Source organism: Mandrillus leucophaeus, unplaced genomic scaffold (assembly GCF_000951045.1).
Source record: "Mandrillus leucophaeus isolate KB7577 unplaced genomic scaffold, Mleu.le_1.0 Scaffold20, whole genome shotgun sequence".
Taxonomy (NCBI): Eukaryota; Metazoa; Chordata; class Mammalia; order Primates; family Cercopithecidae; genus Mandrillus; species Mandrillus leucophaeus.
Genome location: NW_012102032.1, coordinates 3,582,091 through 3,595,771, shown reverse-complemented (window position 1 = coordinate 3,595,771; position 13,681 = coordinate 3,582,091). Strand labels below are relative to the sequence as shown.

Sequence of the window (13,681 nt, the reverse complement as noted above, 5' to 3'; positions counted from 1 at the left end):
TCCCGCCCTGCCCCCATCACGCAGCCGCCGCCCTCACTCTCGACCCCACTCATTGGTCGACTCGGGCAAACGCCCTCCCAGCCTTTAGCCAATCGGATACCGGAAGACAAGACTATACCTGGAGGAAGGAGGCGCGGCGCCGGAGAGGGACGCGACCAATGGGAAATCACAGCGCGTCCTTGCGGCAGCCAGTAGGAGAGCAGTAAAGAGGGGGCTGCTGGCTACTGCTCTGGGGACCGGAAGTGGAGGCGGCTCGTCGCCTACTGGTAGCGCAATTAGAGGCGGGCATTGTAGGGTACAAGCCTTAAGCCACTTCCGGTGATGGCCCCGCCCTGGAGGTACTTCTCAAACAGATCCCCAGTGGCACCTCAGTTTATCCATTCCCGTTTTGGTTTTGCAGCTGTCATCCGGTCCCAACGCCAGAATAGGAGAAAAACCTGCAGGCTAGGAGAGAAGGGAGGGCTGGGCCTGAGGTTCAGTCTTGGTCGTCTCCGACTGGCAGCGCTGGGATTTCCCAGCCTTCGTGTGTCTTGATGGGTTCCTCCAACACTCACTTTGTACGGATAAACGACCCTGCCGTTCTTCACGACCTGCATTGTGCTGCCAGTCCTGAGTGAAGAACTCTCATCCCAGAGTTGGGAAACCTGGATCTGAGACTGCCAGCTAGCTGCGGCCTCCTAGTCTGTAAAGGGAAGGGAGACCAGGGCGCTCCCGAGGACCCGGCTTATCGCCCCTGCCTTTCTTTCCCGGGGACCCAGTACAGACCACAAAACGGAGGGTGGCCGCTGGAGGTCGCTGTGGCCCCGCTATACCACCAACCGACAGAAATGGAGAACAGTTGATTCAGATTCAGCTGATATTCTCAGGTCTGGAGTGGGCCTGAGCGCTTTAATACCAAGCCCCGGGGCCAATGGGTCCTTACCTATCTTTGTTTATAGAACATTGAAACTTCAGTACAGTTGGTAAGTTCCAGGAAGACAGGAACTTTGCACTACTTTAACTCCAGGGTCTAGAACAGCCTGCAACCTAGCAGATGCTGTAATTTTTTAAATTAAATACTGAACTCCTGTAGGGCGGTGATTGTGTTTTTATTCATTCCCAACACTTACTATAGTGTTTGGTGATTACAATGCCTGCAGCGTTTGTTCAAAGCTCTATCACAGGCTTTCTACAGTGTAGAGCTTAGCCTGCCTATCCCTTTTCCCAGATCAGGGGAAATAGAAAGTCAGGAGGTTGCACGCAGTTAATACCTTGTGTTTTCCCAAGGGCGGGTATCAAATCCAAAACTGCTTCCGCCGCAGCTGGAATAGGCACAGGCATCAAAATGGGGCCTTTTGGGCTGGGCGCGGTGGCTCACGCCTGTAATCCCAGCACTTTGGGAGGCCGAGGCGGGCGGATCACAAGGTCAGGAAATCGAGGTCATCCTGGCTAACATGGTGAAACCCCGTCTCTACTAAAAATACAAAAAATTAGCCGGGCATGGGGCCTTTTAGAGAGTCCTTTAGTATTGGGGAAGTGCCTCAAATTTATTTTTCTTTCTTTCTTTCTTTCTTTTTGAGACGGAGTCTCACCCTGTCGCCCAGGCTGGAGTGCAGTGGCGCAATCTCGGCTCTCTGCAAGCTCCGCCTTCCGGGTTCACGCCATTCTCCTGCCTCAGCCTCCCAAGTAGCTGGGACTACAGGCGCCCGCCACCTCGCCCGTCTGTATTTTTAGTAGAGACGGGGTTTCACTGTGTTAGCCAGGAGAAGTGCCCCAAATTTCTAATCCGTTAAGCCAGGACTTTGGTAGCCCCTAAGGTGTGATGGAGACTCTGGACAGAACCACCTGTTGACCTATCCAGGACCCAAATATGCACCAGAGCCAGGGATATTTCTATTACCAAAGGTACTGTATGTGTGAAAGATGGAGAGAGACCCAGACCCCAGATAATAGAGGCATGATAGGTATGATCGTTAAGATGGAGAAGCCAGGCTGGATTCTAAGCAGGGACTTAGAAGGGGAAAGGAAGTGGAAAGTTTCCCCACTCTCCCTTCCCTACTAAAAGCCAGAAACCAACATCTTCTCCCATTAGCCTTTCAAAACTGGGTCCCAGGGTCTTGATCTCCAGGAGGTCATAAAAATACACACAGGGACACCAGAAGCCACCTACAGATTTATTAAACTTTATTTCCTCTGAGTCTCTGGGCAGTCAGCAGGGATGTAAGGCGAAGTGGCAGTAGCTGAAGGGGCCTGAGCAGAGCTGGTGCTGGGAGGGGCCGGCATGGACAGGAAGAACAGGAGGAGATTTAAATATCCAGGGCTGAAAGCCAGTTAATAGGTCTCCTTCATCTGTTTTTGTATTTTGTGTAGCATCTCCTGCATCCGCCGCAGCTGGAATAGGCACAGGCATCAAAATGCGGCCTTCTGAAGAGTCCTTTAGTGTTGGGGAAGTGCCCCAAATTTCTAATCCCTTAAGCCAGAACCTTGGTAGCCGTGAGGTGTGATAGAGACTCTGGACAGAACCACCTATTGACCTATCTAGGACCCAAATATGCACCAGAGCCAGGGATCTTTCTATTACCAAACAAAGAGATACCAACGTTGGTGATCAAACAGGGGACCTCCCCTACCCATACTGCTCTCACCTCCTCATCTTTCTCTCGGATAAGCTTCTCAGTTTCTGGATCTGTCCCTGGTGGGACAGCAGGGATGGGGAAGTCGGTACCACTCTCTCGAGTCAGTTTGCTAAGGGGAGAAAAGGGTTGATAAGGCTAGGAGGACTCCAGCACCCACTTAGATTAAGCCCAGGGCCTATAGAAGAACAAAAGTAGGGCTTGGTCTCACCCAAGGCTAGGCTTGGGATCTCCCCCTGCCAGCTTTGTCCTGGCTTCTGGTCATACTTGCGATTGCGTTCCTTTACCACCAGGCGGGTCATGCTCTGGATGCACTGTGCCCGGTAGTTCTCATAATGTGTCTCCCGCGTCACATCCTTCAGGTCCTGCATGTGGGTACGTACCAGCATTGTCCTCAGCTTCACAAAGTCGCAGTGCCCTGGGTTTTCCACTGCATAGCAAGGCTAGGGGTCAGCCAGAGGCATAGGTAGGGGAGAGCCACAGAGGGCAAGGAGATACCCTGGTTACAGGCTCAGTGCTTTACCTTCCACGATGCCCCAGGGGTAGAGTCGACCCCGAACTCGCCGCCCTCTGGCCTCTACTACAGTGTTGCTGCCAATTACTGCAAATGGGATGCTTTCCTGGAAGAGGTTAGGGGTGCCTGTCAGCACCCTCTGTTCTCACCTCTTTCTTTCCACCTGTATCGTCATCTTCTCTGCTTCACTCTAGGAAGCCAGGGTCCTTTCCACCCTGATAGCCTGAATATAGAATTCTACTCCCTTTTTCTACCCGGAAGAAACAAGATGGGAAGGGGATGCCCTAGAGTGGCCCCACCTTTAGGGCTTGGTCCTGCAATTTGAAGTCCTCATCTTCATCAGAGTCACAGTCTGGGAACTGATAGATCTTGATTCCAAAATGCTCAATCTCCTCCCGGATCTGACAAACAGATGAGGGGCCCACAGTTCTGGGGACCACGTCCTTTCTAGAAGCCCACCTGATCCCATCCCACCACCAGCTTCCCTCACTTTGCGTTTCTTTCGGTCCACTTCTGGAGGTGTCAGTGTGTCTGCCTTAGCCAGGATAGGCACGATGTTGACCCGCTGATGCAGGGCCTTCATGAATTCAACATCCAATGGCCGGAGCCTGGGGAACAGGAATCTGTGACCACCTGCTAATGGCAGCCCTGCCCCTGGTGCTCTTGGCCTGTTCCCTTGACAGCACCCGGTGGTGCCAGGAGCCTCAGGCTTGGACCATACCCGTGGCCGAAGGGTGAGATGAAGTACAGGCAGCAGTGCACCCTGTTGTCTTGGATGTTCTTTCGGTTCAGGCCACTCTCATCTCGGAAATACTGCTCAAACTGCTGATCAATGTATTCTGCCACAGGCTTCCAGCTGGGGCAGGGACAGACAAGCAGAGAAACTGTGAGAGTGGGAGCCACCTAGTGAGCTCTGGGACTACAGAGAAGTAGTAGCCCACTCTCTGAGCAGTGTTTTTAAGACATTGTTATTCCCTGGCTTACTTTACTAAATCTTTAGGGAAATTCCTGAATGGGATGGGGTGTATCTCACATGTCCTGATACAAAATTAGACTGAGTACTCAGGCAAGTTTAATAAATGCTAGCTTGATGAGAGGGAAAGGGCCCAGGTGATCAAACAAAGCAGTAAGAATAGGCTGGACACGGTGGCTCACCTCTGTAATCCCAGCACTTTGGAAGGCTGAGGCGGGTGGATCACTTAAGATCAGGAGTTTGAGACCACCCTGAACAACATGGTGAAACCCCGTCTCCACTAAAAATACAAAAATTAGCTGGGCGTGGTGGTGTGCACCTGTAGTCCCAGCTACTCGGGAGTCTGAGGCAGGAGAATTGCTTGAACCCAGCAGGTGGAGGTTGCAGTGAGCCAAGATCATACCACTCCAGCCTGGGTGATGCAGCCAGACTGTCTCAAAAAAAAAAAAAAAAAAAAAAAAAAGAATAGCAAGGTGGCTTCAGGCAAATACCAACTGGAAGCCAGGGAAACTCTAATTCAGGTTTCCAGTGTAACCTCAGAACCTCTTTGCTCATGTGTTTCTACCCTTTCCTCCACCTCTCCAAACCCACTCCATCCTTCAAGGCCCTAAGAACCATCTCTTCCATGAAGGCTCCTTTTACTATACCAATACACACTGCTCCCCTCTTGTCTTCACTACAGAGCAAAACAAATAAATAAATTTCCCCCAAGAACCTCAATTTTCATATCCTTTGTTCTTCTATTATCTTGTTTAATCCTCACTGCCCTGACAGGTCGACATTATGCATTATGATCATCATCACTATCATTTCATACATGAAGAAACTAGATGCAGAGAAGCTAACAGATTTGCTCCAGGCCAGGTGTGGTAGTTCACGTCCGTAATCCTAACACTTTAGGACGCCAAGGTAGGTGGATCACTTGAGCCCAGGAGTTCAAGACCAGACTGGGCAACGTAGTGAGACCCCCATCTCTACAAAAAATACAAAAAAGTTAGCTGGGTGTGGTGGCATACACCTGTAGTTCCAGCTATTTGGGAGGTTGAAGTGGGAGGATAACCTGAGCCCAGGGAGCCCCGGGAGGCGGGTGATCAGCTCACTGCACTCCAGCCTGGGCAAAAGAGTGAGAACCTGTCTCAAAAAGAAAAAAAAAAAAAGAAAGAAAGAAAAGAAAGAAAGGAGGAAGGAGAGGGAAAGGAAAGGTAAAGGAAAAGGACTTTCTGTAGGTCATTTAGCTAGTAAATTCTCTACCCACCTGAGCCCCTACAGCTCCGTGCACTTGCCACTACACCTTGCCTGACCCATTTACTAATTTAAGTTGCTATCTGATTGAAACATGTTAGAGAACTGCCCCCACCTCCCCTGCTTCCCTGTTGCCACTTGACTATAAGCCTCTCAGGGATAGGAATCATTCATGTTTGTTCTGAATCCCTTAAAATGTCCAGCACAGGCTGGACATCTAGTATGTGCTCAATACATTCTACCTGATTTGATGCTCTGCTGTTGCCATGTTGAAATTCTTAAAAATTTTGAAAAATGGGCCCTCCATTTTCATTTGCACTGGGCCCAACAAATTATGTTGCTGGTCCTGCAATTATCATTGTTAAAATCCCTGAGTATGCTGTAAATAGCCCTTTACACTTTTCAGAGCGCATGCGTCATGTTGGGTGATGTTCAGATCAATTGGAGAGGTGGTGAGTGCTGGTATATTTTAATTAAATAAATGTCTGACAAAATGAGTATATATGGAGGTGCACTTTAAACTGTGAGGTGCCTGGCAAATGAAATTATTAGTATTATGGAAGGTAAGAGATAGTAGGTAAATTGATTGAAGGGGATCATTTGCTTAAGATCATGAAGTTACTAAATGCCAATCAAGATTTGAACTCTCTGTCTAGCGCTCTTAGCACTGCCTGCCTAACTTCTTCATCAAAGCTACCACCTTTTCTCCATTCCCCTCTTCATCTACTCACTTAGGTCTGACCATTACCTAAGCTGGGGGTAATGGTCAGACTTACTGACCATTAGCTGGAGGGAGGTCCTTCAAGTCTGAATGATAGGGGGTTGTGGTAAAGCCAACTTTTCTTTCTGCAGGTAGCCTAGAGGGTGCCTGGAGTTTAAACAAAGTTCTACCATTTTTCCCCTTTGCCTATTCTTCCTCACCTTTACCCTCCCTCCATGCATGCCCAGCCCTTCAACAAGACTTGCTTGTGACACCTAAAATGTTGCTAGTGAAAGGAAAAAGGGTGACAGTTTATTGGGCAACTACTATGTAATCAAACTCTGTGCTACATGTTTTCACACTTCACATGTGTTTGCTTTTTGAGGCTCTTCTCATCTTTTTTTTTTTTTTGGAAGGTTTCACTCTGTCTTCCAGGCTAGAGTGCAGTGGTGCAATCATGGCTCACTGCAGCCTCAACCTCCTGAGCTCAAGTGATTCTTCTGCCTCAGCCTCCCCAGTAGCTGAGACTACAGGCCTATGCCACCATGCCCAGCTAATTTTTAAAACTTTTTGTAGAGATGGGATCTCACTATGTTGCCGAGGCTGGCCTTGAACTCCTGGTCTCAAGTGATCCTTCTGCCTCAGCCTCTTCTTTCTTATGTCCCTACCCCATTATAGAATCATAGGGCAGAATTGGAAGGAACATTAAAAATAATCTATTCCAATCCTTTCCCTCTTACTTTATAAAGGAGAAGATGGCTGTCCAGTAAGGGAAGTCACATGCTCAAGGTCATAGACAGCTTCCTCCTGATAAGTATGGATATATCTGGGCCTATGTGTGTACCTGTGTATGGAGAAGGGTGGCTCAGGGGCAGCTGGGATTGCACTTTGTCAGACATACCACTCTGTGTTGTTGACTGCATCCCCAAAACCTGGTGTGTCCACAATGGTGAGCCGCAGCCTCACACCCTTCTCTTCTATGTCCACTGCATGCTTAGTGATCTCCACGGTTTGCATGATCCGCTCTGGAGAAGGGGGAAACTGAGGCCAGGGCAAGGGCAGGGACCTGCCCAGTCAGGATGAACTGCCCACCCCAACCAGCCTCATTGCCCAGACTGCCTCATCCACACTGCCCCCTTCTCCACCCCCAAGCTGCCTGGGGGACTGTTCTCTGGGAACCAGCAAGGAGTACATTTCCCAACACAGGAAATGCCGGTGGCTGTTGGCTCTGGCCCCAGCCTCTTCTCTGCTCCCGGTTTTTTCTTGGATTCCTGGAATCCTTGGGGGTCAGAGACTCATTCAGAGAGCAAGACTCTGGTCCCTGCCCTGCTTCAGCACCCAAATCTTTAGGGAGCTGGCTGGTGGGCTGCCAGGCAGATAGGCCTATGGAGAGCTGCTGTCAGTCTCTCTAGGAAGCCATGGTTTCCTGCATGTCGGGGAGAGCCCCATCCCCCAGACTCTAGAGTGAGTTTAATTTCCCAAGGCAAGTCTGCCTGATTGTTCTCTCCTTTCCTTACCTTCAGCACCAAGGAGTTTCCGGTCCCGGTACAGATCAGTGAGGAAGAGGCTATTGACAAGTGTGGATTTGCCCAGGCCAGACTCTCCTGAGAGGAGAGAGGACAGAGGCACCAAATCAGAAGGTAAGATCTATAGCCAAAAAGCAACTCCACTGGATCAAGGTTTAGGGGGAACTGCTTTCTTATCTAATCGGAACTAGACTAACCAAACTATAGCATTTTAGAGCTGGGAGGAAGCACAGAGATTGGCTTGGGGGAGCAAGAGATTGCCCAAGGTCACACAAAAAGAGGCAAATGCTAGGGAACTGTTGGTCAGATGCTCTTTGCAACCAATTCGTACACCCACCCCCACCCCACCCCACACACGTACACTTTCATAGACCAATGACTCCTGGCTTTTTTGCAAAACAGTACAGCCACTCGCTGCTTGCTCCCTCCGACCTATACTCCCTTCCCACTCATGGACACACACACTATCCCCACCTGAAACACACCCTGCCCAACCCAGCCCTGCCCCTTTTCTACCTGCCACCATGAGGGTAAAGTCAAAGCCTTTCTTCACGGACTTTCGGTGGACTTGGTTGGGGAGGGTTGCAAAGCCCACATACTCCTTGTCATCCTAGTAGACAGGAAGGCAGAATGCATCAGGGTGAGAAGCCAAAGGGGCCCTGGCACCCAGCGCTGATCTTCTCTCCCTTTCAGGCCTTTGCCCCAGCCTTAAAGAAGCAGTGCCAGACTTCTCTGGGTTCCCATCTGAGGCCACCAGCTGGGCCTCCTGCCCTTGCTGAAACTGCTAATTTCCAGTGCCCTTGGGGACAGATATCATGGAGATAGGGCTTACACAGGACTGAAAGAGGTCCCAGATAAACACACACACACACACACACACACACACACACTGCCCCCTGCCCCCGATCTTCCTGCAGCAGCCCACTGAAAGGTAAAGGCAGGGCTGGAGGCTCTACCTCAGAGGAATCATAGGGATCAAGCTTGCCCCATGGGCTGCGGGGCCTGGTGGATGGGCTGAGAGGGGCTGGGGCACAGAAGTACTGCTGGTTGTCAGCGGACTGGGGCCACGAAGGGGGTCTGAACTCCAGGTCATCATCATAGAGGTCTGGGGCCTGGGGCCTTGGCTCCGGGACTTGGGGCCTGGATGCCCAGGTCTTAGCCTCTGGTGGGTGGCAGCTCTCATTTCCTGAGAAATCCTTCACGAACTTGCTCAGTTCTCCATCATCCGTGGTGTCCTCCAGGAAACGCTTGATCTGGGGGAAGCGAGGTGGGTGGAATAGATGGGTGGTGCCAGGAAGGGAGCCGGAAGGGAAGAATGAGGAAGGAGACAGAAGACAAGAGAAGGCAAGAGGGAAAGGGAAAGCACTTGTGGTTAGAAGAGAAAGAAACTGCAGCCAAGCCAGAGGAAGTGCTCACCATCCCTCCCTCACCTGCTCACAAGTCTCCCCAATCCAAGATGCCAGGCAGGGCCCCAGGGTCCAAGAAGAGCCCTGGGCACCCCCAGAGTCCTGGAAACTGCTCTAGGGAACTGAGGAACTCCAGTTCTGGTCTCCTTCTCAGCAGCATGTTTTTTGGGGCTGCCTTTCCTGGGGTTCTGGCCTAGCCAGGGACTGTCTCAGGCCAGGAAGTAAGGCCGGACTGATTAAGATAGAACAGACAGAGGCATTAAACCCAGAAGGAGAGTACAGTGCATCAGAATGGGGCAGGGACATGAGGAAAGTAGATAGGGGAGAAGAAAGCTGCCTGCATCAGGCAGGTCAACCAGCGGGGGGTTCTGTACCTCCTGTCACTACTGGTCAGTGAGCTGGGGGACTGGGGTACAGATTCTACTGCCGGTGCTCAATTCCCAGGGTTCACAGACCAGCGTTCAGTATAGCTGATCCTACCCCTTACTTCAGACACTGAGCCACACCCAAATCTGACCCTGGGCCCTGGAAGAGAAAAGTAAACCTGCCAGTGGATGCTGACTGTGGGTGGAAGGCAGCTGGGAGAGACCAGGTGAGGGAGGATGGAAGAGCCCGGGGAAGGCTGAAGGACGGCTGGGCCTCCAGAGCTTGTGACAGCCCCCAACTGTGACGGACATACAAGGGGAAGCACCCTCAGTTATCTCCTTACCCCCTTTGCCCAGAGCCAGCAGTACAGGAGAGGGGCTGGCCTAAACCATGACCCACAGGGAGTGGAAGGCAGAGAATGGATTGACTGCTCTGTAGAAGCCTGTTCTACCCCATCCCCAGCTCAGAAGAGGGACTCTCATTGTCAGCTCTAGACCCTAAAGATTCTCCTCTTCTTTGGGGTCAGCCTCCTTTGTGGGGTGCCTGGCAGTGCTGGGCTCAGCTCTGCCTCACAATACCCACGTGCCACCCCCAGACAATAGACAAGGGCCGGCTGCAGAGGCTGACTCACTCTCTGGGGATTAGCCAAGCCAGTGGGGACTACCCCAGACCACTGTGGAGTCCCAACTAGAGTGGGGGAGATAAGATGGCCACAGTCTTCCTGCAAAGGGAAGAATTGAGGGAGGCAGATATGCATACTGCCAGGTGTATGCCAGAGGGAAGAGGTTGGGATAGGGAGGTTAAAGGGAAAAGTCTGCTAGGAGCTACTGCCAGGCTGTTGCCTCTCAAGTCTTCACACCTGCTTATAGCTATTGTCTCCAGTGCTTGCCTGGACAGAGGGGAGGAAAAGAGGCCCCTCAGCCCAAAACTGGAACCAGCAGGTGGAGGCTGGGTGACCAGAAGAGGCTATCCTGAGGCAAGCCTAACCCAAGGCTTTTCTCACCCATGATATTTGTGAGGTCCAGTGGCGACCATACATCCCATTCTATGCCTGTTGTCGTGGCATCGTGATTAATTGTGCCCTTTCACTCTCAAAGTGTCCCAGCTTGGACTATTAATTACATGGCAACAGAGAGGGGGTGGGACTGGGGGGCAGCAGGACTTGTTGTCTGGCAGCTAGTAAGTCTGGGGAATTCCAGGAAATCCTGCCTCTCTGCACAAATCCACAATGACCCAGTAGTTGGTCTGCGGGTCAGGACAAGGGTGGGACAGAGAAAGCTGTGCTTCACCTGATTTCCCAGGGGCACTGAGTGGAGGGGCAGGGATGGGAGAAAGGAAGGCCCTAATGAAGATCCCTAGCCCCCACGATCTTCCAGCAGTGCCTCCAGGAACCCAGCACCATCCTCATCTCTGCCAGCCCTGGCTGCTCATCCACATGGAGGGGGCCACAGGGGCTCTAGACAAGGAGTCAGGACACCAGGGTCCCCGCCTTCTGCCTGTCCATGCCCACTCCCAGCTCTGCCAGTGACCAAATCATTTTCTGACTTTCAGCCCCAATCCCAGCCAAGGCAGGGGGAAGACAGGTCATGTCCACCCATCTCCCAGAGCAGCACCTTACCCCAGCTTCAGTCCTGTCCTCAGGGACAGAATTCCCTTGCCATCCCAGTGAACGGTCCATGTCCCACGCTTCAGACTCCCTGTCAGCAAGCTCTAGGTCTAATTTTATCTCCCAGGCAAAGTTCCTCACACACAGAAACAGTCTTGTTTTGATGCTCTTGTTGTCTGGCTTCCTGGCTTGCTCCTTTCCCTTTCTCTTTGACCTCCTTCTGTCTCTGGCAGGGGCCAAAAAAGCCTGTGGAATGTCCTTCCCCACCCCTCTTCTCCTCCCCTTCCCTTGGCTCCCACCCTCCAAGGACAGCTCAGCTGCAGCAGGATCACTTGGTTCCTCTGCAGTCCCCTCCTCCTCTGATTGGCTGCCCCATGACGCCTGCCTGCTGCCTACCCTGGTGGGCACAGCACCAACCTCCCAATGTCTGTTTGCAGCACAGGCTCTTGATCCATTTGACCTCTCCTGTTAACCCCCAAGGACACTGTGGTCTGCCTGAGGACTATGAGCTGTCCCCAAGTGACCTGGCCCATCAGCACATGAGGACAGTCACCCAGGATACCCATTCCCAAAGGAATTGAATCCCCCAATCTCTCTCTTTCATCTTAACTTTAAGCAGTGCTGGAGTAGGATGAGATGTCCTATACTTCCCCATATAGGTTTTCATGGGAATGGTCCCACACTTCTTCCCAAGTGTTCATTTTTTTTTTCCCCAGTGGGGAACGTCACTGTCTTCAGAAATATGCTCCTAGATTTCCCTGCAGGGAGCACCAGCCACAGAGGGTACTTTGCTTCAGGGACTCCCCTTACCCTAGGACACCTGACCTCTGACTCATGGCAACCTGTATCAATTCCATCACTCCATGACTTCCATAGCATCAACAGGGGAGCTGTTAGCACTTGGTCTCTAAGGAGCATGGGTTCAACGCAATGGGGAGGCTGGAAGCCCAGAAGCTTCAGAGCTGCCATTTAGGTGGGAGACAAATTAAGGGGCCTGGTTGGAAGTGTACACTCAACTAGGAGTCAGGGGGCCACTGTTTCTGGTTGGGTGGAAACATCTTTTGTGAGTCTGGATAGTGTCTTAATTTGAGGACCTTAATGTTCAGTTGTGAATGGCCCTTCCTTGCCTCCCAGGGAGGCCGGGGAGAGAAAGCACTCCCAAATGATAGATTCCTTAAACTGCTTTGAACCTGAGAAGAGAAGGTGCATCCCAAGTCACAGGATAGTCATTAATGTTAGCCTGTTTTTCTTTTCACATGTAAATTTAAACCCCCTGGGGCACCTGGGTTGGGGAGGTCTCCCCCACTGATTCCCAAAGCAGCTGGGACACTGACCTCCTTTGACAAAGAGACCCTCATAGAGGAGTTTGGTCTGAACCAGTCAGCCTAAGAACTTGGCTGGCTTGAGGGCAGGGGCCTGAGGATGGGGACTTTGGTGGTGGTGGTTGGGGTGGGGGGGTGTCTTTAATTAGAGAAGAACAGGGTGGCCTCAGACAAGCTGAAAGCATCAAGACCTCAGCTGAACTGAACTTAGTATGTGGCAGAAAAAGCCCCTCTAGCCCCTGCTGGACTTGGCACTGGGGATAATCAGTACTTCCCTAGGCTTCCATCCCTAGAACAATCAGTCCATCCATCCACCATGTGGGGAGAAGTAGGGGACAGGAATAAGGACAGGCCTCTCCCAGGAACCCCCCTTTGGGGAAGGTCACAGGGTCACCAAGACTTCCTGGCCAAGGCTTGGGCCTCTGCCTGGACACAGCTTGAGAGACAAGAGCCCAAAAGATTGGCCCTACCAGTCCTGAAAGCTTCTGATCCCAGGGGGCCCAGGGAGTTCCCTTCTGGAGGCTGCCCACAGCCACCATCCCGCCCCACAGGCTAGTCAGGGATCCCCCGCTGCTGTAAAGAGTTCGTGTTCCCCAATGCAGAGGGCAAAGGCTGTGGGGCTTCCAGACTGGGAGGAGAGGACGGTGTGTGGCCTGGAGGTCCTGACATCCTTATGTTATTTGTGGCAGGCTCTGGCAACAATGTCAGGAGAAGAGATGACATCTTCAGAGCCAAGCATCAAAACTTCCTACCTGGGCACCTCCAGGGAGGCTGGCTGGGGTTACTGTTTCTCTTCCCACTACAGGCAGGTGGCAGGGATGGGTGCCCCCACCCCCACACACTGCAGAGGGACCTGGCTGGTGGGCAGGGAGGGGGTAGATGCAGCAGGAGGAAGCTTTTCCATGGTTCCTGTCCCCGGGGGCAGAAGGATATAGCTAATCCCACCGGGCAGGATGGTGGACTGGGCCTCTCTCTCTCTCTCAGGGGTCCCTTTGAGAAAGGCCCAGAGACTGCCCCTTGTCAGGCTGAGGCAAGGAGGGGCCAAGCCTCTCACCATCCCTCCTGGGGAGGCAGGCAGTGTTTGTGGGCCTCCTCTGTGTTTTCCAAATGAAGTTGGTACCGGCCCCTGTGCCCAGGGTAGGTGGGTGAGGAGGGGTTACTCAGGTAAAAGCTGACCCAGGCGAGGATGGGGACCCTCACCTCCGCTCACCACTGATGCGCCTTCCCCACCCCAACATGCGCGTCTCCACCAGCGGGCACCTCCCTCAGCACGGACCCACCCCTTCATCCTAGACCGCAGGCATTATCTAGGGGTCGGGGCCCACTCCGTGGCTGCTCAGAGGGAAAAACTTGGGAGCAACGACGCACCGCCGCTCGACAGCAGTGCCAGCCTGTGCCCGCGGCCGGCGACGGC

General features: G+C 52.3%; 1 protein-coding gene across 6 annotated transcripts in view; it reads right to left on the bottom strand.

Moving 5' to 3' along the window:
- Positions 1-2,139: 2,139 nt before the first annotated feature.
- Positions 2,140-13,681, bottom strand: part of SEPT4 (septin 4) — a 20,771-nt gene continuing 9,229 nt past the window's right edge. For 2 of the 6 annotated variants that reach the window (XM_011979189.1, XM_011979192.1), the window contains 11 exons: positions 8,524-8,820; positions 8,084-8,177; positions 7,559-7,645; positions 6,943-7,066; positions 3,848-3,982; positions 3,617-3,734; positions 3,426-3,527; positions 3,136-3,232; positions 2,880-3,042; positions 2,625-2,724; positions 2,140-2,370 (listed from right to left, as the gene is read on the bottom strand). In XM_011979189.1, the coding sequence (XP_011834579.1) occupies positions 2,311-2,370; positions 2,625-2,724; positions 2,880-3,042; positions 3,136-3,232; positions 3,426-3,527; positions 3,617-3,734; positions 3,848-3,982; positions 6,943-7,066; positions 7,559-7,645; positions 8,084-8,177; positions 8,524-8,820 (1,377 nt within the window). In that variant the 3' untranslated portion in view covers positions 2,140-2,310. Of the gene's footprint in view, positions 2,371-2,624; positions 3,043-3,135; positions 3,233-3,425; positions 3,528-3,616; positions 3,735-3,847; positions 3,983-6,942; positions 7,067-7,558; positions 7,646-8,083; positions 8,178-8,523; positions 8,821-9,682; positions 10,451-10,957; positions 11,430-13,681 lie in introns of those variants that run through there. The other 4 variants (XM_011979190.1, XM_011979194.1, XM_011979193.1 and 1 more) reach the window with 4 other exon arrangements.